Source organism: Ambystoma mexicanum, chromosome 10 (genome assembly GCF_040938575.1).
Source record: "Ambystoma mexicanum isolate Mex_15411 chromosome 10, UKY_AmexF1_1, whole genome shotgun sequence".
Classification (NCBI taxonomy): domain Eukaryota; kingdom Metazoa; phylum Chordata; class Amphibia; order Caudata; family Ambystomatidae; genus Ambystoma; species Ambystoma mexicanum.
The window spans coordinates 1,188,715,849-1,188,735,539 of NC_090932.1; the positions used below are offsets into that span (position 1 = coordinate 1,188,715,849).

At 43.4% G+C, this 19,691-nt stretch overlaps 1 protein-coding gene across 2 annotated transcripts in view; it reads right to left on the reverse strand.

Annotated features, from left to right (window-relative positions):
• Positions 1–19,691, reverse strand: part of CCDC60 (coiled-coil domain containing 60) — an 879,096-nt gene that overhangs the window by 353,423 nt on the left and 505,982 nt on the right. For both annotated transcript variants that reach the window (XM_069619175.1, XM_069619174.1), the window contains exon 5: positions 3,859–4,056. In XM_069619175.1, the coding sequence (XP_069475276.1) occupies positions 3,859–4,056 (198 nt within the window). The remainder of the gene's footprint in view (positions 1–3,858; positions 4,057–19,691) is intronic.

The following is a 19,691-nucleotide window of genomic DNA, read 5'->3' on the forward strand; positions in this document are numbered from 1 at the left end:
CTGCACCTTTTTGGTTGAATTAAAATTAGAGGATAGTACATATGCTTTTCAAGTGGTATTACAAGCTCTATTCATGCATTATTTTCAAATGACAACAGGGCCAATTACATGAATCTCATAATGAGGGAGGATGGTAAAAACAGTTGACACTTAAAATGCTGCCTGTTTTTACCAATAATGCTAAACACATTTACACCACCTTTGACTACAAAAGACAAAACCCAGTAACAAAAACAAAGCAATCAAAATACAAATGCAGTTTCAAAGTGGGTTCCACAAGTTTATTGTCTGGCATTTGAATAATTGGACTCTGGTTTAGGCAACATTCGAGCAACAATAAATTAACTAAATGTGAACCAAACTTCGGCTTCGGGTAGGTATTTGGTCGAAATGGGACTTTTGTCTACACAATTTTGACTCTACATAAATGGGTGCAATTCCACCACAGAAATCTGTGCAGGCCTTGATTTCGACGCTGTAATTACACCCATTCACGGAAGGAATAGCAAATGCCATTCACCATGGTCGTGCATCACATGTGCCAATTACATGATCCCTAATGGATTCCGCTTCGTTTTTGCATTTAATGCATATTAGCAGACGGCGAGGGTCAATTAGAATGTAAAAAACATTCTGATTGGCACTCGCCGGGCTTTAACCGACTGGGAATCCCTCAGCCGGGATTACTTGCCATTGTGCCCGGCGGGGGCGTGGAAGCCCCTCAGCCAATAAGGAGGCCCAAAATGGGGCCATCCTCGCTCGAGCCTCCACATGGCTGGGGGCTGCCATCCTCCCCCACTGGTGATTCAGGCAAGTGTTTTTATTTTTTCCTCCCCCCTCGCCTGCAAACAATCCACTCCCTTACCCGCCCTCCCAACCTCACTTACCATCTTATTTCTTCTTTTTTTGGGAGAGAACGCGCTGGGAACAATTCTGTTGCTAGCGCGTCCGCTCCTGATCACTGCCATGGAAAGGGAAACGGACTCGGTTTCCCCTTCCCCTGCAGCCATTTTCTTTGACATTTTTATTTTCTGTTCCGAAACTCTACAACGTTTCGGAACAGTAAACATTCTATTAGTATGCCGGTCTTGCGGGCCGGGGTACTAATAGCAATAAGCCCCTTTCCACTGGGGCATTACTAAGTCAGGTAATGCCCCGGGGCCTTCGTTAAGACCCGAGCGAAACTATGGGCCCCGGGGCATTACCTGACTCGGTAATGCCCCTGCGGTGAGGGGCTTTTTGCTTAATTCAAGCCTCTCTGCTTGCAAGAAAATTCAATGCAGCCGCTAATGCATGTGCATTTGCTGCAAAGAGTAGATGGGCGAGGGATATAAGGACTCAATGTATTCCCACCCCAAAAGCTCCATGATGCAAATGCACGAAAATTGCACAGAGTATAATTTACTGGTGGAGACTCTGTCTATGCCAGAAAATGACAAACAGCTGCTCCTCGCCCACATCAACATTAGATACTTGGTCTATTCATTTGAACAAAATGCTACCACCCACAGAAGCAAAATATAGAATGCAGATTGCCAAAGTGAAAGGAATTAAACATTCTTTAACAGCATTTTTGACAACCTATAAAACTAAAGTGTTTGTGTGTTGAAGCAAAAGTGGTAAGGATGTGAATGAGGTGAATGGGTTTTTCTGATGCAATAGGCCTATGCAGATAATGTAAGAATTCACAACAGGTTGTGGTGACAAGTAGGGTTGTCGCATGGTCATATATTGGCCAGCATATTGGAAAGCACCCCTCTCATGTAACCTATCCAAGGAACTAGAAGTGAAATCTTTCATTTAACCTGTAGGCGAGTATGCCTGAGGGAGTATGGAGTGGCAGGTGTGATGACTCCGTTTGTAAGGGATGTCGTCCCAATGCCATCCTCTGTTGGTGAAATTAGAGAGGTGAGCGGTGGTGGAATTTGATGTTTAGAAATTGCAAGCTTCCAACAGACAGGTGCTACTTCCAGGAATATATTAGGCTGGGGAATAGTAAATAACATGGTAGACTTGAGGGTACCCTGTCTATAGTGCCTAGAAAAGTCTAGGAATCTCGCTTTTTCTTCTCCACAGAAGATCAGATAACAGAGCGACATAAAATATAAGCTCCATCTGAGCTTAAGGTATATATAAACACACCCGTTCGGTGGACATCCACCGCAGGGACAGCTATCCATCCTGGCACTATAGAATGCAGCTACAACTACAACAAATTCAGTCTAACTGGTCACATAACCTCTTTGCACTGAAACACCAGACTTGTCTCAACACCTCTGGCAATTAGAATACAGAAACAACCTATGACAAATTTCGGTCTAGCGGGGTACTGCACTAGCACTCTGTTGTGACCTCCCTCAGCACCTGTCCACATGCCTGACCTCTTGGGTTGCTTACTGGAACCTAGCCAGCCCTCCTAAGTTCTAATCTTGGCCAAACGCACAAACGCATCTTGCGCCTCCTCTGAGAACTTTCCCATACCTGGACTCCAGACACTGAGTGCATTCCTAGCCCAAAGCGCTTTGAAGCCATACAAATGGGAAAAGGAGCTATATCAATGCCTACTGCAATACAATAGAATACAATACATGTCAGGTGGTGCAAGACTGTGCCAACTTTTTGCCCCCAGATTTGCCACTTACGAGAACTTCATAAATAGGAAATCTTTAAATCACACTATAACTCTGTCAGCCTCAATGGAGGACTCAGAGACAAGAGCACTCGTATTCTTTGGGCCAATTCAGTCACATCACCAACCTTGGCCCTTCACCAACCCTGTCAGTCCCTCTGAGAAATGATGCTGTTCACTTGTATCTCGCTCGCCATAGGGAAGAAGGAATGAGAGTTGGGGGGGATTGGTATGTGTTCTCTCTGTGTCGTCAGACAGCCCAACATCTGTGGCCATATGCACGGCATGCCGGGGTGGCACAGCTGCAATCAGTCCATTCCTTTACCCCAATCAGGATGTATGAATCTTGTAGAGTGCAAAGGGGCAATAAGGCACAACGACAAAATATTGGGGAGGCAGCTTTTGCAGGTTCTACATAGTGCACACAGCAGTGAACGGAGGCATGAGGCCTACAACGGATAGCAGATCTCCTGCCCTCCATTGGTATTCACAATGCGACTTCCATGGCAACCCCTTTCTTAAAGGTACATGGGCCACAATGCAGAAAAAGCTCTATGCTGTGAAGAGAACTTCAGAGTGCAAGCAGCAGTCCCAAGGACCACTGCCTGCACACCTGAAGCCTGTGTTAGTCTATGCATTGTAGAAGCTATCCTGCATGGATCACTTGCACATCTTGCCTTGGACAGGCGATTACTGTTCAATACTCTCAGACCACATGAACGACCAGAAACCTTTGACAAATGTGCATGTGAGCTGCAAGGAAGAAGGGGTACTCACTTTCCACCTTATCTGCCTAGCTAGCTTGCAAGAAGTTGTCACGTGTGTGACACTCAATGACAAGTGCAACTCGCCGTGTCCATATTATTCATCGGTTCCCGACATGGCACTTTGCTTTGGCAAAGCCTGCCACTTTCAGTAGAACGTACGTTGCATATCCAAGATGCTTTCGAACATGTGGTCCCTGTTTTTTTTACATATCCAAGATGCTTTCGAACATGTGTTCCCTGTTTTTTTGTTAATCTATTCGTTTCTGGCTGTATGCTTTAAATAAGGATTTTTTTAATGACAATTAAGAGAATAGTAACGTAAGAACGTACATGTAACACGTGCTTTAGTTATTTTCAAGTTTATTTGAAAAGAAAATATTAGGATTCATATTCTGCTTTGGCCAAGCACCTGAGAAACTATTCAGTATTCATAACACTGTAATATTAACATAGAAACCCTACCTGCATGGTTCCGGATGTGCATGGTGGTGCTGCTTTTCTTCCTCCTCGTCAGACGACGAGTGCTTGGAGGGCTCAATTACTATGTTACTTGTTTCCTTATGTCGTGTTTCCTCACATTGCTGGGCAACATTATCTTCCTTTTCCTTCTTCAGCAAATAAAAATAGCCTCTACCCTGACGAGATGCACTGACCAATTGCCTGCAGGAACAAAAAGGCAACAGCCAAAGTAAAACATGGGAGCAAATGGTCCAAAGGTACAGAAAGCACTCATTGTGGTGAGCCTTGGGTGAAGCAAACATGATACGTGTTATTATCTGGCTAGACTGGCCTACATTAAATGCAGATCGGTCTAGCCAGGTAATAACGGGTATCAGGTTTGTTTCACCCTTGATGCCAAGTAAAACATGTCATGCCACATTAAGAAAGAACAGGCAGATTGGTGACATTAAGAATGCAAATGCAAAACCTGATGAGTGTTATTAACTGGATTGACTGGACTGCATGCAATGTAGGTCAGTCTAGTCAGGTAATGATATGATACAGCATTTCTAACGCGCCTATACACAAGTGTTTCAAAGCACGACGAGGCAAGGGAGCAGGAACAGAGGGAAGACGGAGACAACGACCCTACTTTGCCAAGTGTCATTCAGATCGCGCAAGTGCAGGGGAACGGGGAAGAGGAAAAGTACAGAGTGGGATGGGGGTGGGGACAGTGCAGTACATGGGAAAAATATAATAAATAAAACAATTTGAGAAGTAGGGCCAGCTCGTGGCAAGTGCAAGGATAAGTGCAGACATCAGGTGTCAAGTGCTGGAGGGGGAATGCAGGGATATAGAAAACAGTCCCCAAGTGCGGGGGTTGCCAGGGAGGCAATGCAGGTGTGTAACTAGTGGGGAGGGGACCTGGGCCTGAGATCAGAAGGTGGCCAGGTAACCAGTGCAGTTCATCCAGGAATTCAGCAGGGCAAGAGGAGGAGAGAAAGCAGAAGCAAAGAGTAAGGTTTTGAGGTGCTTCCGCACTTGATGGTACTCAAGTTTCGGGGAGGCAGGGAGGCTGTTCCAGAGGGAGTCCCCAGCCGAGGAAATAGATCTACCACCAACTTGTTGCTTGGAGAAGCAACTGACCCTGAGGGAGTTGGAGGCAGATGAGCCAAGAGCTCGAGAAGGAAGATATTTAAGAAGCGAGAGTTGAAGGTATTGAGGTCCCAGACCCCAGAAGGCCTTGTGGACATTGCAGAGGGTTTTGAACTTAATCCTCAAAGCCACTGGGAGCATGTGAAGAGATTTCAGTCCTGGAGAGATACGATCCCTGGGCTTGAGGCCAAGGACAAGTCTTGCAGTCCTGATCTGGATGAGTTGTAGAGGGTGGAAAGTAGAAGCAGGCAGATTTAGAAAGAGGCTGTTGCAGTAGTCCAGCCTAGAGAGAACGAGAGCTCTGGAGACAGTGAGCTTCTGGGGGAAGGAGAGGGAAGGAGGGGGTGCAGCTGGTAGCATGATTTCTTCGAAACATCAGAGATGGGAGGAGAGAAGGAGAGTGTGGATTTGAAGATGACCCTGAGGTTTTTAGCCTCACAGGTGGGAGCAGGAAGAGGGCCAAGAGCGGCTGGCCAGAGAGTGACATGAAAGGAGGGAGCGGGCGTGCCGATGAGGAGAATCTCGGTCTTACTGGCATTAAGGCAGAGATCATTGACCGCACACCACTCCTGGATAGCAGATACAGTCCGAGATGACAGACGGAGAAGAGGTGGCCGAAAGTAGTCTGAAAATGAGTGTCATCCACTGGGGCAGAGAGTGGCAATGCAGTTGGCAAGAAGTGCCAGGTATAGGTTGAACAGCCAGGAAGAAAGGTTTGGGGGACACCAGAGGTATAGATCTAGATAGAGGAAGGACCCAAGTTGGACCTGGGTTTCATAATAAACTAACTTTACACTATAAACAGCATCATAGAAATATATTGAGCAATAAGCATGCAGCATTATGCACCCTTCTTGCTTCCCGATCACCCCCATTCCCATTTCTTAAGGGAAAAAAGTCCTGGCTAATAGTATCCCCTCCCTCCCATCAGTGCCTAATGGCTCTCAGTGTAATTCTCTGTTTACACAGAGCAACGTATCAGATCCCTGAGAGAGCCACTTTGCTACTCAGAGCTCGAACACTTATGTTGCTTCACCCTTGGTTCCAAATAAAAAATGCCAGGCTACATTAAGAAAGTATATGTAGACAGGCACTACGAGTGTCAGTCAGCATATACTTTCTTCACTTGGCATCAAGGATGATGCAAACATGCAAAGTGTTCATTACATAGTGCATGTTGACGGTGCGAGCAAGGAACGGTAAGTTTTTTTTTAATGTAATGAATGTATGTGTGTATGTAGGTATGTGCACATGAAATGTTGGTATTTGTTTGCACGCAAGAAGTTGTTTGAATGTGCGAATGTACGGGTTAATGTGTTGTATGTGAGCTTGTGTGTGCCAGTCCCACTCTTACAGGCCAGTCTAGCCACGCTATGGCACTTCTTAGCACATGGAAATCGTTATTGACCTCCTCACAATCAATAAGAATGTCTGGAATGCAGTCAATACCTAAAAGTATTGACTGCATTCCTGCATTCCTCACATTCAGTCAGTGAATCAATAGAAAGCATTTCTTTCAATAGGACATTTCAATCAAACTTAAAACAGCCAAGTGAAAGCGAACGTAAAACCTGTTCACTTTAACATTGCACCTAATGCAAGCTCCTTCTCAAACTATTTCAGATCAACCAAGTTTGAAATTAAAATGCTTACCTTATAAATTAAATGTAGGTTTTTAAATATTACAAAATTAAACACATTTCATTTAATAACCTGTTTTGTGTGCTTTACTCACTAATAAACAAACATGTTTTACTCCACCACCACAACACCAACATGTTTATTGCCATTACCACCATGTGCTAACAGCTTTATGGACCTCGAGTGGTGTTGTTGGGATAATGACCTTTCACCAACTTATGGCCGTCAGAGCGGGTCATTATCCTGCAATAATGACCATTCACTATGACTATATCATGTTTACACTTGATATCCAGTAAAAAAAAAAAAAAAGGCCATGCCTGTCATAAAAATGACTTCTGCCTCTCAGGAGTACATGGATGGGTAGTGGCTAAACTGCCTTCTCAGCCCTCACTCTTCTTCAAAACAAGAGTGATCACAATCAAAGGTGAAACCGGCACAGTCCAGAGATATACCTCCTTTACCTTTTGTGGGAATGTGGGCCGACAGCAGACTATACTCTTAAGTGGGGTATGAATGCGAAACATTAGCAACCCAAACAACAAAGTACAACAGTACAAAATAAAGGATTGTCCAAGCACGGTTCTATGCAAATATATATACTTAAACACACCATTTGCAAAAATAACTAACTAGAATGTAATACAAAAACCCACCCTTGTAGAGAGAACACAAAATATGCAAAGATAGAAAGATGCAGTACTCTGTGAAATGAAATAGAAGCTAAAGGCAGATAAAAACGGCCATGTTCTTTAAAAGGGCATATGTTCTTGTATGTAAATGGAATTAAAGTTACCTAGCCAGTCTACCGAGCCCAGAAATAGACAAAGGGGCAGTTATCAGTCAATAATACCTTTCCTGTTCTTGGTGGTTTGACAAAAGTGAACCAGGATTTTTAGCAATTGACTGTTCGATTCAGGCTCAAATGCGCCAGTCGTGGTGGCCCATTAAGCAAGCTGATATTGAATCAGGGTCAAACTGAAGGTCGCTGCAGTTTGAAGTGATGCTTGAGTAATACATATTGTGGAGGCCACCAGGTTCAGTTTGACGGTCAAGGATCGTTGGCAGATGAGCTTGTGATGGGATGCGCAAAGAGTTTATTCTATGCGGTGCAAGGATGCAGTTTGGGTAGAACACCAGGGTCAGTTCAACAGTCAACTAGATCAGAGATGAAAAGGCTGGCGGTTTTAATGACTGGTTGAGTGATGCAGGGCAGCTATGCTTGTTTGTTTGAGCTAAGTCAACAAGCTACCTCACAGAGAAACTCAGCATCTCCGGCGGACAGCGCACCACCAGAAGCCAGAACATATACAAACTTGAAATCTGCCACTGCAAAAAGTAAAGGACCAGAAACCAAACCTTCATTGCCTACGCCCCAAGACTATGGAACCTCCTCCCCATCAGCATCAGACTCGCCCCACGCTCCTACAATTTAGAAAAGAACTCAAGACCCACCTCTTCAAGGAGTCTCTCCTCCTCAACACCTACGCCGTCACGTCGTCCCTCCTGACTTGCTAGACAATGCCTGCACCTCTCTTCTGTGCAACCCAGTACAGATGTACCACTCCTCTGTGCCCCTCTGTATACGTGTTCTATTGTTACATCTGGGAAATGCTCAGTTATGCATCTGTAATGTTGTATACCTTTGTAAAGCATTCCGTTATAGGGGAAGATGTGGAGGGAGCCCAAACGAGATAGAATGGTGGGAAAATAGCGAAAGGGCCTCATTAGAGAGGGAGATAGAAAAGAAAGAGATGGTAGGGGAAAGCTTAAAGAGGCAGTGTGAGCATGGAAGGAAAGCCTCTGGGATCAGTTACGAAGAAAAGGAGGAAAAGAGCTATGTAGAACAATGGTTAAACATCTAGCAGCATTAGAGAATAGAGGACCAAGTCCAGGAGGTCTAGGGATAGTGCAAGCAGTAGGAGGGGCAAGAGAAAAAGGAGGCAGTGTTAAGGACACAGAAGTGTGATGGAGACAAAACCGGCAGACACAGAGGTGGATGAAGAATCTAATAAAGCTAGTGCTGTTGGGAGCTCTTCAGGCAAGGTAAGAGATAGTTAATTAGAAAATGTGATGTGTCAATGACGGCAGAAGAGAGTGTAGAAGTGGATGGTAAACACAAGGATAAGGTATAATGAGGAAAGCTAACAAGGCTGATGAAGGACATACCAAGAGGGGTGTGGAAGGGAGCAAAAGGATGATGACAAAAAACAAGGCAGGTGTCTCAGTAGACAGAAATATTAAAAAAACTGAAGTGGCAGTGGGCCAAAACGGACCGAGATAGAGCTGTAGGACCAACAAAGAGCTTAGTGCAGGCTAGCAGAGGGAGGAACAAGGTGCAAGCAAATGCAGAGTGGTGCAATAGTGGAATAGAAAGAATGGAGGTCTTTCAAAGAGCAAGTGTAATGGTAGGAAGATGCCAATGGTTAGGAGAACAGGAGAGAGGAGAGCTTGAGGAAAGAATTGGAGGAGTGGAAAGAGAGGTATGTGTCAGATAGGAAACGAAATGGAATAACATTCAGCCAGTGAACAAAAGTGGTTACTCACTATCACAGGCACCAGAGAGGAGATGGGAAGCAGTCTCAGCAAGGTCCTATGCAGACACAAGCGCAGACATCAGGAAGCTTGGCATAGTCGAGAGGAGAGTGAGCTCAGCCAAGAGGAAAATACATGGTTCCGTTTGCCAAATCTATCTTTGCTGAGCCACCAAATCTCCCTTCGCAGAGCCACCTGGCAGTCTGTGCTCCTTTGGCACCAAGTCCCCAATCTGTGTCTGGCAGTGCAAGGTGGCCAGTTGGGCTGGAGGGTGAAGGAGCTTATGTTGGAGAATAGTCCAGGTCAAGCAAAGTACCATGCAGAGGTACAATAGGGACCACACACTGTCCATGGCCCACACCCTCATCCAGATCTGAAGGACACAGGGGAGGGGGCCATTATCAGCTTGAACAGGACTTTGAGCCTCACTCTGAGTTGGGTGATAATTTCACTGAATTTGTGCCAAAATCGATTACTGCCACTTGGTACTGTGGGTATACTTCAGGATTGCAAGTGGTGGTATGGCAGTGTTAGTCCCCATTTTTGAAGCCCGTAGGACTCCATGTGGGCTTTAGCAGAATACCTTGAGCGGTACTTCCTCTGCTCTAATTTGGAGTGGTAAAAATGGTGATAATTCTGTTACCTCCAAAAAAAGAAATCGATTTACCAACACTTTTTGACTGCTCCGCCAAACACAGAATATGTGTGTGTCAGCAGGTCTGCACTAGTTAGTTTTGTGTGACTGAACCACTACCACAATGCATTTCTTCTCCAGGATCTTCCCCTGCTGATTCCCAACATTTTCCTTCAGTGTCTAATTCAATTTTTAGTCAAGTTGTGTCCTACACACTTGACCGCCGCCTCCTTTCCAACTGTCTATCCCTGGGTGTGTAATCAGGGCTGTCTCCATCATTCCCTCTTCTGTTTCAAAGACATTGAGGTAATGGCTTCTCTCACCCACCCAGCACCTGACTTTTCTAAGGAGGTAATTCACAAGCCCATGTTTTCCCCCCGTAATCCTCGGTTTGGACAGCCTTTCTGAAAATCGTTGGGAAATGGGCGTCCTCTTTAGAGTAGTGTCAATCGGTGACTCAGAAGCTTTTCCTTTCAACAGTTAAGCAGTCTGGGAAATGCTTGCCTGTTTCAGCACGGGCATTCCTGGTCTGCCAGGTGTTTTCAGGAGATCCAGAACTGTGTTCTGCTTTGCAATCTCTCTCTTCATGGTACTCTACTCAACTACACCCTCCTCTTGCAACTTCTCATTCGTGTCCAGAGATGTATTAAATTATAAAGAGTCCTTTTCTTCCACGTTATGTGTGGAATGTGGAAAATTAATTGCAATAGATCAATGACTGCCATGATGACATTGGAGGTACTGGAGAAGTTGTGGAGCAATTAGTTTTTTTCAATATTGCCTTCTTACCAATAATTAGGCTTTTAGAGGCATTACATTATATCCTAGGCTGCTTTTACCTTTAGCTAACCATGGTTAGATACATTTAATCATGGCAACTGACAAAATCAAAACTGTGCAGAGAATTTGATATTAGCATAGTATCTTGTAGATGTTTTCCTGACGGTTCTGGATGGAGAGCGAAGATGATGCAGGAGCCGCAATGCACCGCGTTGACTAATGTGAACAATACTTACTCAGATCATTGAGGCCAATCCTTGGCCTCTCGATCAGAGTTAACTTTTGCCCCTTTCTTTGAAATGGGTTTGTGAGAGACCTGAGGGTATTCTCCCAAGTAGACCTCGGGAATCCCTTATTCAGGTGGCCAACCTTAGGGGTGGACAAGCGAGGGAGGATCACCTGGGTACTTGGGGAAGTACACCAGGTGATACACAATACTCTACCATGGAAGAAGAAGAGAAGAATTAAGTCCCTGAGATCTTCTTTGGTTTTTCTACAGCTACCTCCCTTCCATTCAAAGAAGTTCTCTTAATAAAATCCTACCACCCCGACAACTCTGGTAGACCAACTAGGAACCCCTGTTACACTCAAAAACTGCAACTCCCAGAATCATTGTTTTCCTGTTTTCCGTCCAAATACTCCCAACTGTTCTTTTCCACGTCCTTATGATTATTCTTTCCTAACAACCAACCTACCTGGACATAACACTACCATTCCCACAATTCCCCCTGTTCCTTTCACAATAATAATCCTGGTCAATCCTGTATGTTTCACGAACCCCATCCAACTCATCATTCTGAGTTAACCAACCAACCCTAGTCTTTTCATACCTTTTTCCAATCTTACCATGTGGGATACTCAGATACTCTAACCACCCCTTTTTCCGATACAAACACTTTCACACACACTGTTTACCTGACATTTCCCAATCCAAGGGCCAGGCAGAGTCAGGCAATTGACCAGAATCAAATACTCCTGATGGCCCATTCCCTTCCCCACAGGGATAAAAAGGTGGAGCACGAGAGAACAAGAGGAGCAAGGCAAACGGCACGACGTGAGAGCTAACTCAGCACGGCAGTTCAAGAGAAGGAGAAAGACGGCATGAGTTGAGAGGATACCAAGGGGAGAAGTGACCTTGCCCTTAACGACAGGGACCTGTGAAGCTTCAGGGGAAGGAATAATAAGGAATCATAAGGCCTCGGACAATAGCCAGCATACGTTGCAGCAGATGTCCATGGTACCCGGGCATCTCCTCTGCTGACAGCTAAGCCAGGGAGAGATGCATGGCTCAATGGTGCCGGCCTTGACTCTACAGACAAGAAAGCAAAGCAGTTCATCACAGCCGGTAAATCGAGGGGAGAGCCGATAAATAAACCGAACTGTGGTGAACGAAAGTATCAAGTGGCTAATTGACCTTTGAATAAACAAGGAACTGTTGATATAAGAAAAGGGGAAAGCCAGCATAGCAGAATCAAACACCACTCGAGAAACGCTTGGCGCTTACCCTGCCATTGAACTACAGTAATCAGAAGGTCGTATGAAAAGGTGAAAGTGGTCAAAGTGGTCATACAGGGTTCATGTCAAATCCTTAGTTCAGTCGAAAGTCTTTGACCGGCAGATGACTGGGTAACTAATCCTGCATAGTATGAAAAGTACATAAACAGTAGGTTGTAAAGGTTGGCAAGAGTGAACCCGTTGGAGGGATGCTAACAAGAGGGGATGAAATCTAAAGTCCCATTAACATTGTGTTGACAGGAGTAAACCCGGCGCAGGGATGTCCACAGTGAACTAGTTTGAAAAAGTTGGCAAGAGTGAACCCGGCAGAGGGAGGGAAACAAAAAGAGGCAAAGCCCAAAAGAACTGTTTAAAGAGACATTTAGTTTTGTGAATACAAGAAGTATTGTAATACCAGGGGAAGTGGATTGTCCCCCTTGGCATTGGGATCCGAGCCCAGCAGAGGTAGAACCCAAAGTAAAAGCCATTGTGAACCCTAAAGGAGGAAGGCTGGCAATTGAAAAGCTGTCCAAACCCAATATCGGGAGATGCAGGGGTTCAAAGTCATCATCCAAAGTTTGTTGAGAAAGGAACTGCTTGAGTTGTCGAAGACGACTTGCGAGAGGTCTGAACCCAGAGGAGGGGGAACCCAGCGGTGAGATCGTCAACCAAAACCATAGGTGGAACAGTATTTTGTGTTTGTTTGTTGAATATATCAGCGAAGGAAAGAGACTTTTTATTGAAAAGAGAATTAACCATCGAAGAACCTGATAGCTGGAACGGAACTCTCGGCTCGTGCTGGGAAAGCTCGAGTGTGTGCTTTGCTCAGGAGACCCACCTTGTCCTGTGCGAAAACGTGGGGAAGGGAGACCCCTGGCAATCACATCCAGACGTATTATTTGTGAACACTCCTTTCTTTATTGAAAACCCTATCCCACACTCATTCTGTAATTAGTTGTAAGGATTTGGCAATAGGTGTTTTTAATATAGGACTTTTTTACTTTGACAAGACCCCAAGATGACAGTCTTATTTTTCATTTGATGGTCTAAGCTTGCTCACATCTCAGATTTAGGTTAGGAGTTTTTCCACCCTGCATTTACAGTTTAATAAACACCCTTGAACTGCGATCACTTGTGTCTATCTTTACTGTTGCCACCATGAGTTCCTTACAGATGGCAAAAGTGCCCCAAAGAAAGTGTTCAGAAATGCACCTGTCCTAGGAAGAGGAATGAGGCCCGAAGCAGTTAAATCTTATTAACCCTTAAACATTAGGTGTGAGATACAGGTGAAAATATGCAAAAAAACAGAAGCGTTGCTAGGTGGGGGTTAGGGGAGGCCGAGGGGCTATAGCCCCAGGTTTTTTGGTTGTAGCCACGGATAGAAGCGCACGGGTCTACGAACAAAAGGCTAGCTAACCCAGAGTTCTGAAAGGCTTGACATTAGCCTAGCCCCAGATCTTTTGCAGATCTAGCAACACTCCTGCAAAGACCAATGGCTACCATTGAAACATATTTATTTTAAATGATATTCATGGAAAAATGCACTGTTGGTTCTGGAGTGAATACATTAATCAACTTCTGTGCAAATGGGAGCTACAGATTTCTTTGCATGGAATGAGAATTGCAGTCTGCAGGAGAAGCCTAAATAGATCCAATGTTGTACATCTAATCAGATTACAAAAAGCAAGCCTTTTTCACATTCACATGCAAACATCAGCAGAACGCTTTACGTATTGAAATACAAAAGACCTTAATAAATTTAGCAGTGCTGCCAAATTGACAAGGCAGGAGCAAATCATCTATTAAAATGCAAATGCAATTGAGATGAAATTTGGAATACATTTATTACAGTAATTGAGTCTCAGGCAGCTGTAGTCACATCACAGTTTTAGAATTGCCTTTCAGACTAGAGCGACACTCATTTTTTATCCAAAAACATGCAAGTTAATAACTCTGTCAGCATGCAAATTTACAAGTCTACTCTCTTCTGATTGCTGAGAACTTGCAGCAAAGCTCTCTGCTGAAGGTCAACTGCCTACATGAAGGAGCAATTGCAGAGAGTGAAATGCTAGGTAATTCCATTAAAATAAATATGTTTGTTTTTTAAACTCGAATTCTCTCTCAATGATTCAATGATGTTCAGTCTTATCAAATCATGTAAGAATTTCAATTTGTTTTAGGAGATTGAAGCTAATTTACAGTGTCAGAGGATCTCGTGTTACAACAACTTGCTGGAGCTGTGATCTTGTTAACCCAGAAATAGGCGCTTTGAAACACAATATCCTGATGTGTAAGCACCTTACAAATGCCCAATAAAATAAATAAAATAAAATGAGGATACATTTTGGGGGAGGTGCAGATCCCAGTATTGAAAGGCAGGGATGCTGGAAAGGTCTGCAGACGTGATAGGCTGAAAAGGCAGACAGCTAAGAGGTGAACAGCATTGAATCAGTGTTTTGCTAAGCCACTAGTTTTTGTCAAATAAAAATGTTGCCGGAAGAATAAAACAGTAGCATTCTTCACTAACTGAACTTGTCTTCACAATGTGCACATGGTGACCAATATAACAATTACAAATACAAAACTTAGTAAAGATTAAGGGGGAGCCTATTACAAAATTTCAAGTGCTTTGTTTCAGCCTACACAAAACAGAAACATAGCTATATGAAGTAATCAAATTAATTCTACCACAATTACTTTATGAACGTAGAAGCAAACAGTCGCATACAAGCTTATTTTCTTGCCGTCAGACTTGAAATGGTATGTTTCTTTTACTCTGAGGCACAATTTAGCGTGCCAATGGCACCAACAAGTGGAAGGGAGGTACACCTTGGACACCGCAATAGCAGATTCAGCGCGGAGAGGGGACTTCAGGAGCTTGCACCTTATCAGCATCTTTCACTAGTACAGACGTATATCGGCTACTTGATTGCTTGACTGTAGAACTTTATATGTGCAGTGTGAAAAAGGGATTATTAGGCTACGGTGCACTATCGAAGGTAGACTATGATACGTGTTAAGGATACAAACAAAATATACTAAGAGCCATATGCAGGACACCAGGCAAAAGAGCACTCGCTATTCACGAAGAGGAACCATCACACCAAGACCATGCCTACTTTCACTTTTAGAATAAACAATGCAATCAAAAGGATCCAAATATACATGTTTCACTCTTGAAGGAATCTTTTCATACTACTCATTAGATATGTGTCAACCTCTGCAGTTAGCGCTAGGAATAGTTCAGACCAATTAACTATCATTTAAATTATATCACGCTTAAGTTAGAACTTACTGTTTTTTCAGAGCAAGCAGGTAAAGTGGATTTCAGGGTTAATTTTAAAGTGGATCTAGGCATACTTTAAGAGAGCTCAATTTCACAACATCAAAATACAACTCTACTAGCTCAATGAGTAATGTCCAGAGAATCACAGGGTAAAATCATGTCCTCTGCTGTATAAGTGCATGCAATTTCATTATGTAATCTTTAATCAGCGATTCATAATGTATTCATTCCAGGATGAACCTTACAATGCGTTCCAACAATTACTAGATGGTATATTTGCATTTGCATGCCTTTTATCAGGATCAGGATTATATGACATGGCTAGCTAGAAGGTTATATTTCAGGATTCTAGGACACCTCTACACAACGAGCAGTCAGGATTCCATCCAAAAGATAAAGCAAAACTGTCCCTACTCTATTTCTGATTTGATATTGTTTTGCCTGCTGAAAAGGAGTAAAGCCTCAGGATCTGTAAATGTAACCTATGTGACCCATTTAGCAGAGCCAGAATGCAACATAATGATTAACAGTCCAAATTCTGTTTCTAAAGCATCTTCTTCAATAAAACCGTTTAGGTCTTTCGTAACAGTCAGACCTCAAAGACCCTACCCCTTTCCCAGCATTAGATCTGACTGTGGGTTACCCTAAGGTCCATGTCGTTGGCTCTAACCTCCAACTTTGACAATTGTGTTAGCCATATTTTTCCCAACCATAGACAAAATCAAGAACAAATCTGTTTCTTTCTCTGATGACACACAATTTCACATTGATGGATATGAACTAATCAATTATTACCAGAATGGGTATTTTCACACAAGTGCCATTATGTTATGTTATTTTGCATTTATATAGCGCCTTATATACCATTGGTATGGTCTGAAGGTGCTGGTAGGTTGAACGCCCTTGGGAACCGAAGTTCAGGTCAGCGTAGAGGGAGTCCAAAAGTGCGTGTGCGCACTAGGTATGTGTGCAACTGGTGCGGAAAACGAGTGGTAGCTGCTTCTTAGCTGTAGGTGTGGTGGTTGAGAGGTCAGGAGTATGTGATCGCTCTGGTCGGTTTTACCCAGAACGAGTGTGGCTGCGTTAGACCTGAGGAGAACGCCTGGCTGGGGGGTGTGAAACCAGCAATGATTACTTAGAGTGATGTGGAGTAAGCGGGAGATGTAGATATGTAGATATGAGAACAGTTATACCGAATGGTGTCATAGTATCTCTGTGTTCTAGATGAGTGGTGGTGTAAGGGGGAGAGTAAGCGTGGGGTGTGGTATGATGTATGTTTTCAAGTGTTTCCTTCATTCCAAAGCATATTAAGTATCGTCCGTTGCACACATTCGTCCGCTCCTCATACTCGTCCGCTCCACACATTCGTCCGGTCATTATCATTGTCCAGTCCGCACACTCGTCCAGTCCGCACACTCGTGTAGTTTATACTCGTCTAGTCTACATACCGGCACTCGTTCAGTCCACAATGGTCCATTCACTCATCGGAAAAGCCAACTACTCGTCTGCTCTGTCTGTTCATCCATTCCATACACTCATCTGCTCTGTTTTTTGTCCGCTCCATGGATTCATCTGTTAGGCACACTCGTCCGCACCACACATTTACCCGCTTCACCCAATCGTCCGCTCCATATATTCATCCGCATCAGACACTCGTTCGCTCCATATACACATCCGTTCCATTATCTCAGAGTCAACAAGGCCATCTTCAACAGAATTAAAACATAACACATTTTTTAAGACCTTCTAAACTATAACATATTACTCTTGGTACACTTGTCTAAAACATACTAATATTCTTTAAACCTTAGTATGTGAAAAAGGACTCATGTCCTCAATCTGAGTCAGGCGGAATTCTAAATGGAAATACTGCATGCAGTAACCATCACCACTGCATGTGGTATTTCTCGAAATCCGACTACTTGATATGATATGATATATGATATGGCATTTATAACGCGCCTATACCTAAGTGTTTTGATTGTGAAAAATCTGCCGGATCATCAGTAACAGATGCAAATTTCACAGATACCCTGTGTAGTATTTCTGAAAATCTTATTTTTCTATTTTTGTTCAATTTCGCCTCCTCGCTCTTTTTGAGGATCCAGCCTGTATATAGTAGCAGTTATAGTGCTAGTAATATGTTTGAAACGCACAAAAGGATCCATTCTTCCCTTTTGTGCATAGCAGGGCAAAGGTGGTTAGAAGGCCGAACTCTGAGATGACAACTTTTTCAACTCTTGATTATACCCATAAAAATCATTTGTCCTGTATTAAAGTGAAATACTAGCAAACACGTGTTCAGAAATGCATGACGCTTTTTTAGAATTGTATCTCCACTCCCTGGATGGAGGGATCCCGTATTTGTTGCAATAAATAACTCCCACCCCATAATCCGGCAGTTGATGAAAATGGGCAGTATTTGGAAATACTCACGGTTTATCTTTATCGTCAAAATCATAATGAGGTCCTAAAACTCCTATGCTCAAATCCGTAAATATATCCCACACTACATTAAAAAACAAAAAAGTTCTGAGAGCAGCATACAATCATGCCAAAACCTAGCAGATGCAAAATCATGTGGTTCACCCTGAACTATGTCTTGACCCTGTGATTAAGTGCAGAACACTATGTATTAATAATATTCATAATAATTTAGCATTTATATAGCGCTACGAACCCTCAGGTATCTGAGCGCTGCTTATTATTACCAACGGTGTGTGGTGCTCATTTATCGACCTCGGAAGGATGAAAGGCTGAGTTTGGCCCTGCCAGGATTTGATCCTACGTCAGCAGGTTCGGCACAGATGTCAAAGTGAGTGCTCTACTCGCTGTGCCTTCGGACCGGCTATATTATATATAAATGCAACTGTGCTGTAGCACCTTAACCAGTCTTTGTGCTAGATGGAATTACAATAAAATGTCTCAAACCAAATAACCGGACTCAAAGAAGATGGTAAAATACTGACTTTATCTCAATGAACGAAAGCAGGGTGCATCATCATTCATCAAATTGATTCATGCAGGATCACAATTTCTTTTGATTATAATTAGTTTATATAATCATCCTACGTGGCATATTACAAAAACCTATCGAGGGGTGGGATTAGATTAGGGGAACATATCTACAAATAGATTGAGTGAATATTAGTCCCCTATTGGCGGTCCCTTGTCTGTAGGACACACCAAGGGCTACTTCTAAATACATATAACACTGATTACAGCAAAGAAATATGACAGCAGTGTAATACTTGCAACTAGTTCTTCGGTTTTGTCATCCTTAAGTATTTTCCTATTGTTTCAGCATAGGTTCTTACACCTTCTTTATGACATTCTTTCGCTGTCATCAGGCTTTGTTTTAAAGTACATCCATTCTATTCATAGCTGCATTTGACATCTGGGCAAAGAGCATCTTTCTTGGTAACTTTCCTCCATTATCATAGCTTGGGTACACTCTAAATGGTTGACTGAGTGCATATCGTCTCTCATATACTCAACATGGTACAGGAATATTGCTAGGATTCATGCATGGGTTACCAATTTTGGATCTTCGTCTGTCATTCCAATAGGACAGTGCTAAGAGAGTGGAGACCTAGGAGAAGGTGATCTCTACATTCCCCCTCCCCCCTCTGGTCGAGCTCCGACCAAACTTCGCCTCCATCTGCAATTCCTGCTTCTTCTATCATTATATCATATTTCCTTTTCTTCAGTACCCATATCTTCGTCCCCCCCCCCAAAGGTGACCAGCATTCTTTATGTGTTTGTCCACACTGCAGGTCACATAACGGCAATCCCCTGTTGGTGAACAGAATATCCATCACCCCACATACTCCTTGGGATAAAAATCCTTAGTTCCTGGAGGTGCAAGAGTACTTTTGTTTATGTTTCATCAGGTACTGGCTTCAGTTTGCTCCATTGTTCCAGTGTCATTGTCAATCATTATCTTCATTCCAATAGTTTTCTTGGCTGTCTTTTTACATTGTTTCACGATGATGCTTATGAGACAAAATCCTAGCAATAGGGCACTAGTATTGCTCCACGCATCTTGAAAGCATTTGCAAGCCAAGCTGAAATCCATGAGAACAGAGATGTAAATCAATCATCGTCTTCAATATTGTCTACTTCCTCCATCGTTTTCGTGTAGGTTAGCCAATTTAGTAATCGCTTCAGTTCAAGTTCCATTTTCTTCATCATGGGCAGGTTTGTACATTGTAGGGGAGGCATGGTATCACAAGTATGACACTGGTCCTCATTCGAAGGTTGGCGGTAAGGGATACCGGGCACCGGTAAGGATACCGGTGCCAGTAATCCCTTACCGCCCTATTACAA